General features: G+C 49.0%; 1 protein-coding gene across 1 annotated transcript; it reads right to left on the reverse strand.

Annotated features, from left to right (window-relative positions):
- Positions 1-287: 287 nt before the first annotated feature.
- EGR1 (early growth response 1) lies at positions 288-3982 on the reverse strand. Its single transcript, XM_069764313.1, has 2 exons — positions 3570-3982; positions 288-2643 (listed from the first exon to the last, which is right to left on the reverse strand). The coding sequence occupies exons 1-2, from the start codon at positions 3787-3789 to the stop codon at positions 1361-1363; spliced, it is 1503 nt and encodes a 500-aa protein (XP_069620414.1). The 5' UTR covers positions 3790-3982; the 3' UTR covers positions 288-1360.
- Positions 3983-8685: the final 4703 nt, after the last annotated feature.

The raw sequence follows: 8685 nt of genomic DNA on the forward strand, positions 1-8685 counted from the left end.
GGTGCTTTAAATTGCAGTTGACCACTAGTTGCTGTACATGAGAAGGCCTAGGATTTGGTCTCTAATTAGACCGCAGATTATCAATATACCTCTGAGTGGAGGCCATTGCCATTACACTATGTAAGGAGCTGGTTACAACCACACGTCATACACACATACAAGCTTCACGTTAACCCTTCGATATGGTCATTATCTTTTTGGCTGAAAAGGGGTTAAAGAGTCAGAGTCCCTGATCCTTTAGAAACAAGAATGGCCCAATACAAGAAAACACAATCGACTAAAGGAAATAAAATATTTTCGATATTTTATTTTTTCTGAGGATATATTGTACACCAAATATCCCATTGGCAGTAAAGCGCATTCAATGTGTTTTAAGCCAAACAGTCACTTTGTTTAAACAAACACAAATATAAAGTAAAAATAAAAACCACAAAATAATGAACTGCATGTTTATAACATACAAAATCCATGCCTACTCAGTAGGTAACTACGACATTCCATCTCTTGAATATATATTTATAAATTTACATTTGAATTACAAAAATAGACTTTGAGTTTTTGCTTACATTCTACATCAATGAAGCTGTGCTTCAGTTTCCTCTCTGTACCTTTTCAGGTCTTTGTATACATTCTTGTAAGAATTCCCTTTCACCTTAAGGCTAGATGCAATGCATCAATACACGCAAATGCACGTGTCAAGACATCAGCAAGGCTTCACAAAAAGGCACCAAGTTACTGGAAACGAGTTAAAAAATTTTTTTTTCTTGACATATGTGAGTACCATCTGATGATATTTACATAACCAAAAAAAAAGAACGGAAAAAAAAAAGGATAAAACAAAACGTTACTTTTACACATGCTCGAATACATAAGTGCTGATCCTCAAATAAGTTGAAGCCATGGTAGCATTATCACTAGATACCATTTACAAACGGCGTCCCTATTAATTCCAAATAATACCACATGAATATGCAAAGGGGAAAAAAAAAAAAAAAAACACATCAAGAGTACCAAAAAATAAAAAAAAAAACAACAACAAAAAAAAGCATAAAAAACGTAAACAAAAACTTTGCACGTATACAATATACATTATGTATAGAGTAAAAATCCCTTTATGCAAATAAAAGTTGATCTTTAAAAGGATCATGTTAAAATTATTTCAATTATTCATGCAAATTAAGTCTTTGAAAACAATGGGAAATTAAAATGGCAGTTTCTTAGGCATCTGAAGCTTATCGGTTTACAATGGCCTTTCGTTTTTCCTAGAAAGTCTGTCATCAATAACTTCCCACTCCGAGACCAAGCTTTGGAAGTCTTCACTTTGTGCCTATTCATTTTTTGCACATGTCCTATCATATTCTCAGCAGATTTCAATTGTCCTTGGAGAATATGTTACTGACATATCAGAAAGTGCTGAGGACACAGGTGAACTGAAGGAATTGGTGACTATTGAAGATGGGAAGCTAGTAATGCCTTGGACCTGGAAGGTGGTGGTAACAGATGGGTATGTGACGGCCGTGGTGGGAGATGGGAACGAGCTGTGGACTGGTGATGGGTAAGAAGAGGACACTGGGGAGGAGTAAGATGTTGGCACTGGAGATGGGTAAGATGTTGATGGGGAGTAGGAAGAAATGGGAGAAGCGACAGACACTGGTGTTACTTTATCAGTCTTTTTGTCCTTTTGCCTCAAGTGAATTTTCGTGTGCCTCTTTCTCTCGTCACTTCTTGCAAATTTCCTACCACAAATGTCACAGGCAAATGGCTTCTCCCCTGTATGTGTGCGGATATGAGTTGTGAGGTGGTCGCTTCTGCTGAAGTTCCTCATGCAGATACGACACTGGAAGGGCTTCTGCCCGGTGTGAATTCGGATGTGCCTGGTCAGCTCGTCTGACCTGGAGAACCTTCTGTCACAAGACTCAACTGGACAAGCGTAGGGTCTTTCATGAGGAGGGGTCTTACTGGGGCGATTGGGGTATTTCCTCATTCGGCTGGGCTTGATGAGCTGAGATTGATAAGTATTGTTGTTACTGAGACTCTTGAGTTCTTGTGAGACAGTCTGGGTAGCAAAGGCCTTGATGGTAGAAAGGGGGGTGAGAGAAGGCTGGTGGGGTCTGCTTTCGATTGCTTGGAAAGGTTTCTGCTCTGGAGTTACCAGGCTGACATCTCCCTGTTGCTGTGGAAACAGGTAGTCTGGGATCATCGGCACCTGGAAACTGGTCTTTGTGACAGGATACGCAGGGGGTGGATATTGGATTGAAGTCGAAGCGTTCTGAAAAGACTGAGATGACTGGTCGGAGAAGATGTCCGTGCTCGAGTTAGGAAAGGTTGGTGCTGCAGAATAAATGGGGCTGCTGTCACTTGACTGGACCGAGCAGCTCAGAGGAGGACTCTGGGAAGAAGATGAGGACACTGACGAGGACGGTGAGGGTGAAGGTGTTGAAGTGGTGGGTGGATTCGCCATCCCCACCAGTCCGCTGACCAGGCTGAACAGAGGCTCTGGCCATAAGGTGTTACTGCTGTTAGGGGCAGGCTCCAGGGAGAAGCGACCAGTGTAGGTCAGAGATGGCAGCCTGGTTGTGTGGTTGGCAAAGCTAGTCTCGATGGCAGATTTATCAGCGTTCAGAGACATTTCAGAGAAGGCATCTGCAACAAACACATAAAGAAGAGCAGTGATTAGAGAGGAGCCCATAGAGAGGTGTCACCCTACACAAGCCTGGCGCCCTATTATTATTATTCTGCTATCTGTATCCTCCACTGCCTGCAGTGCTCCTGTGCAAGGATTAGAGAGGAGCCCATAGAGGTGTCACCCTACACAAGCCTGGCGCCCTATTATTATTATTATTATTATTCTGCTATCTGTATCCTCCACTGCCTGCAGTGCTCCTGGGCAGTGATTAGAGAGGAGCCCATAGAGGTGTCACCCTACACAAGCCTGGCGCCCTATTATTATTATTATTCTGCTATCTGTAGCCTCCACTGTCTGCAGTGCTCCTGGGCAGTGATTAGAGAGGAGCCCATAGAGGTGTCACCCTACACAAGCCTGGCGCCCTATTATTATTATTATTCTGCTATCTGTAGCCTCCACTGTCTGCAGTGCTCCTGGGCAGTGATTAGAGAGGAGCCCATAGAGGTGTCACCCTACACAAGCCTGGCATCCTATTATTATTATTATTCTGCTATCTGTATCCTCCACTGCCTGCAGTGCTCCTGGGCAAGGATTAGAGAGGAGCCCATAGAGGTGTCACCCTACACAAGCCTGGCATCCTATTATTATTATTCTGCTATCTGTATCCTCCACTGTCTGCAGTGCTCCTGGGCAAGGATTAGAGAGGAGCCCATAGAGGGGTCACCCTACACAAGCCTGGCATCCTATTATTATTATTATTATTCTTCTATCTGTAGCCTCCACTGTCTGCAGTGCTCGTGGAGGCCCTGTGCACCGACACTGCAGGATCTGACGCACACAGAGCCCCCAGTATGCAGTCACAGGCAGACCCCCCGATGAATGGAGCTGCACCCCCCACCAATGCGATGGCGGCGCCCTGCAGACGGGCTATGCTGCTGCTTACCTGCTGCTAGGTGGTCGAAGCTGTCGGCCCCCTCCCCGGGGGAGCTGAATCCGCTGCCCTCGGGGACCGTGGCGCCCAGGAACTGGGATCCCCCCGAGTTGAGCATCATCATCTCTTCCAGCTTAGGGTAGTTATCCATGGTGGGAGAATGAGGGAATGAGCCGAACGGGTCGGAGATCTGCAGAGGGGAGATGAGCATCTCTGCTTTGGCAGCTGCCATCAGGTCCTCGGGGATCCCTAGAGAAGCGGCCGGTGCATGCACACTGGGAGACGGCCGGGGACACTGTGTGTTATGGGCGGATATAGTGAGGAGGATGGGTGTTGTGCTCTGGGCGGCTGCTGCTGCTGCCGGGGTTGTCGCCGGTTCTGCAGTCGCTGCCCCCGCACGGCTCCCCCAGTCCTGCCTGCTGGAATCTCTCGCGGCTCCCCGGGATCCGCTCCTATATAAAGGGTTTGTAGCTGCCGGCCCCCGCCCACTCCGTGACGTACATGGCCATATATGGGGTGCAGGAAGCCCTTATTTGGAGGGAAGCTGGAGGACCCGTGACGTTGACTAGGAAGGGGGAAGACTGAGGATGGAACTCCGTGTAGTGCGATGGCCTGGCCGACAGCTACCGGCGATCCCGTGCTGGGGAGACCCCTGCAGAGGACCCCAGCTGCGGTAAAGGAAAGCGGGCATGGATGCAGCCGGTCACCGAGTAGCGGAACCGGGCAGCGGGCAATCCGGCACCACCTCCTCCCCGCCCCCCCCGCCACCTTCCGGAAATCCCGGCCGGTGATTCCATGTACGGTGCGGACCATGTAAGGCGCGGTTCCGGCGGGGTTCCTTCCTGCGCCTTATAAGGCCTTTCCGGCGCTGCCCGGCTCTTTCTGTTTCACATGGAAAAAAAAGTGCTGATGAGGAGCTGGAAACGACGGCGGGGACGGAGGAGGCTGCAGTGACGGCGCCGGGACTACAGGGGCATCCCAGGCTGTCTGCCAGCATGCCCTCACCCTCCGTGCCCACAGCGCGGCAGGAGCGTCCTGTGCGTGGCGCTATTATCTGCGATATGCATGCTCCACATTATCTCACTGCAGCATGTGCCCCATGTGCAGGGTGTGCGTGCCAGCGTGCCCCATATGCAGGGTGTGCGTGCCAGTGTACCCCATATGCAGGGTATGTGTGCTAGTGTGCCCCATATGCAGGGTGTGCGTGCTAGTGTGCCCCATGCAGAGTATGTGTGCCCCATATGCAGGGTGTGCGTGCCAGTGTACCCCATATGCAGGGTATGTGTGCTAGTGTGCCCCATATGCAGGGTGTGCGTGCTAGTGTGCCCCATGCAGAGTATGTGTGCCCCATATGCAGGGTGTGCGTGCCAGTGTGCCCCATGCAGAGTATGTGTGCCCCATATGCAGGGTGTGCGTGCTAGTGTGCCCCATATGCAGGGTGTGCGTGCTAGTGTGCCCCATATGCAGGGTGTGCGTGCTAGTGTGCCCCATATGCAGGGTGTGCGTGCTAGTGTGCCCCGTGCAGGGTATGTGTGCCCCATATGCAGGGTGCGCGTGCCAGTGTGCCCCATATGCAGGGTGCGCGTGCCAGTGTGCCCCATATGCAGGGTGTGCGTGCCCGTGTGCCCCATGCAGGGTATGTGTGCCCCATATGCAAGGTGTGCGTGCCAGTGTGCCCCATATGCAGGATATGTGTGTCCCATATGCAGGGTGTGCGTGCCAGTGTACCCCATGTGCAGGGTATGTGTGCCCCACATGCAGGGTGTGCGTGCCAGTGTACCCCATGTGCAGGGTATGTGTGCCCCACATGCAGGGTGTGCGTGCCAGTGTACCCCATATGCAGGGTGTGCGTGCCAGTGTGCCCCGTGCAGGGTATGTGTGCCCCACATGCAGCGTGTGCGTGCCAGTGTGCCCCATATGCAGGGTATGTGTGCCCCATATGTAGGGTGTGTGTGCCAGTGGCAGCTTTTGATACGGTGCCACACAAAAGGTTGATACATAAAATGAGAATAATGGGGATAGGGGAAAATATGTGTAAGTGGGTTGAGAGCTGGCTCAGGGATAGAAAACAAAGGGTGGTTATTAATGGAGCACACTCAGACTGGGTAGCGGTTAGCAGTGGGGTACCACAGGGGTCAGTATTGGGCCCTCTTCTTTTTAATATATTAATGACCTTGTAGGGGGCATTCAGAGTAGAATTTCAATACTTGCAGATGACACTAAACTTTGCAGGGTAATCAATACAGAGGAGGACAATTTTATATTACAGGATGATTTATGTAAACTAGAAGCTTGGGCTGATAAATGGCAAATGAGCTTTAATGGGGATAAATGTAAGGTCATGCACTTGGGTAGAAGTAATAAGATGTATAATTATGCGCTTAATTCTAAAACTCTGGGCAAAACCGTCAATGAAAAAGACCTGGGTGTATGGGTGGATGACAAACTCATATTCAGTGGCCAGTGTCAGGCAGCTGCTACAAAGGCAAATAAAATAATGGGATGCATTAAAAGAGGCATAGATGCTCATGAGGAGAACATAATTTTACCTCTATACAAGTCACTTGTTCGACCACACTTAGAATACTGTGCACAGTTCTGGTCTCCGGTGTATAAGAAAGACATAGCTGAACTGGAGCGGGTGCAGAGAAGAGCGACCAAGGTTATTAGAGGACTGGGGGGTCTGCAGTACCAAGATAGGTTATTACACTTGGGGCTATTTAGTTTGGAAAAACGAAGACTAAGGGGTGATCTTATTTTAATGTATAAATATATGAGGGGACAGTACAAAGACATAGACCTGAAACAGGGACAAAGGGTCATCCTCTGCGTTTGGAGGAAAAAAGGTTTAAGCATAATAACAGACGCGGGTTCTTTACTGTAAGAGCAGTGAGACTATGGAACTCTCTGGCGTATGATGTTGTAATGAGTGATTCATTACTTAAATTTAAGAGGGGACTGGATACCTTTCTGGAAAAGTATAATGTTACAGGGTATATACACTAGATTCCTTGATAGGGTGTTGATCCAGGGAATTAGTCTGATTGCCGTAAGTGGAGTCGGGAAGGAATTTTTTTCCCCAATGTGGAGCTTACTCTTTGCCACATGGGTTTTTTTTTGTCTTCCTCTGGATCAACATGTTAGGGCATGTTAGGTTAGGCTATGGGTTGAACTAGTTGGACTTAAAGTCTTCCTTCAACCTTAATAACTATGTTACTATAACTATGTTACTATGTAGTGTGCCCCATATGCAGGGTGTGCATGCCAGTGTGCCCCATGAAGGGTAGACGTGCCAATGTGCCACATAAAGGTTATTTGCTAGCATGCCAATTGGCAGACCATAGCTCAGTCTAGACCTTTTATAAATGCATTTATAGACAGGGCAGCACGGTGGCTCAGTGGTTAGCACTGTTGCTTTGCAGCGCTGGAGTCCTGGGTTCAAATCGCACCAAGAACACCATCTGCAAGGAATTTGTATGTTCTCCCGTGTTTGCGTGTGTTTCCTCCCACACTCCAAAGACATACTGATAGGGAACGTAGATTGAGCTCCATCGGGGACAGTGATAATTATGTATGTAAAGCGCTGTGGAATAAGATAGCGTTATATAAGCAAAGCATAATTAAAAGATTAAGATGCAACTCTAAAGCTATCTAGAGACATTTCAAGTCAATCACCACCTGCCTATAAACATACAGGACTGTGCAAAACTTTGCAGGTGTGGGAAAAAATGATGCAAAGTGAGTGCCTTCAGAAGCACTTAGGTTTATTTTTTTTTATTAACAAAGTGAACAAAAAAATCTGAAATCAATATTTTGTGTGACTCTTGGCCTTCAAAAGAGCATCAATTTCTTGAGTCGTCTTCCATGACAGCTACTTCGGAGGTTGTCTTCCCCGCCCTAATAGGGGACAGGAACACAAAGAGGTTGAATACCCCTTCCTGCAACCACCAGTGTTTTCCTGTCCCCTATGGGACATGAAGAGGATCTCTGATGGTGCTGCCGTGGCCAGTGATCGGAGCACCTCATGTTAACTTCAGAAGCCAGGCAGCTGAGGTTGGGGGCTTGGTCTCTACTCCAGTAGCTGCCATTGTCTCCTCGCTCCTGCGGGACTCTGGACCTTCCCATCTCTCCAGTGCCCCCTCTGGGGGTAAAGCGAGACGGTGATGTGCATGCCGGGGGCCTACAGTAGCTCCCCGGCTTCCTCCTCCCCTGTGCTGCCATTACCGGGAGCGTGCACTGGTCGGAGTGGTGCGCCTCCACTTCTGGGTCATCGCTGTGCATTCCACGCTGTGGCGTGTGTCAGTTCCGGTCCTTTCCCTATGTGTTCCACGGTGGAACGCGCGTTGGCCAGCGTTTTTCTCCCGGGACCGGTGGCAACATAAAGGGGTGCTCCAAAGCGGTTTCCCCCCATTGGGCCAAGGGGGGGAGGAGGAGCACAGATGACGCTGGACCCTCGATTCTTTAAAGATCCGGGTGGGGAGTCACCAGGTAAGACATCCTGTCTGACGCTGACTGTGGACAGACGGACATGAACGGTGACAAGCCTCCTTTCTCTGCGGAGCCGAGCTACCCCCTCCTACTGTAAGTAGCAGGTCTCAGCCCTGGCTATCCAGTGTATATTCCCTCAAGTGGCTTAGCAAATCTCTCTTATAGGGAGAAAAGGTCTCTGACCCTAAGAGGACCAGCCGCAAGTGTAAAATGTGTGCTGCCAGGCTCCCCTGTACTAAAGGGCCACACCAGAAGATGGATGTAGCAAAGACCCTGGAGATATTAAGATCCTTGGGCTGGATCCCGAACCTAAAGAAGTCAGAGATCCTTCCCTCCACAAGGAGGAAGTTTCTGGAAGTTCTTCTAAACTCAAAGGAAAGGACATCCTTTCTAGCCCAGGATCGTTAGATCGACCTTGTCCGCAGAATAACCAGGTTCAGGGACCAGCGGGCAACAACCCTCAGAGAATCAATGTCTGTTCTAGGATCTCTGACCGCATGTAACCAAGCGGTTTCCTGTGCTCAGGCTCATACATGAACCCTACAGACCCACGTTCTTCAACATTCCAGAAGACAACAGATTCCATTGGACCAAAGGATTTCCCTCCCCGGCCACGTAAAATCGGCCCTGAGGTGGTGGT

The sequence above is a fragment of the Ranitomeya imitator genome, chromosome 4, assembly GCF_032444005.1.
Source record: "Ranitomeya imitator isolate aRanImi1 chromosome 4, aRanImi1.pri, whole genome shotgun sequence".
NCBI lineage: Eukaryota > Metazoa > Chordata > Amphibia > Anura > Dendrobatidae > Ranitomeya > Ranitomeya imitator.

Bases quoted from the DNA above. Each gene is read 5' to 3' on its own strand.
- EGR1 (XM_069764313.1), bottom strand. From the start codon at position 3,789: ATGGCAGCTGCCAAAGCAGAGATGCTCATCTCCCCTCTGCAGATCTCC. The intron at 2,644-3,569 runs GTAAGCAGCAGC...TGTTTGTTGCAG, and splicing joins CTTCGACCACCTAGCAGCAG to ATGCCTTCTCTGAAATGTCT.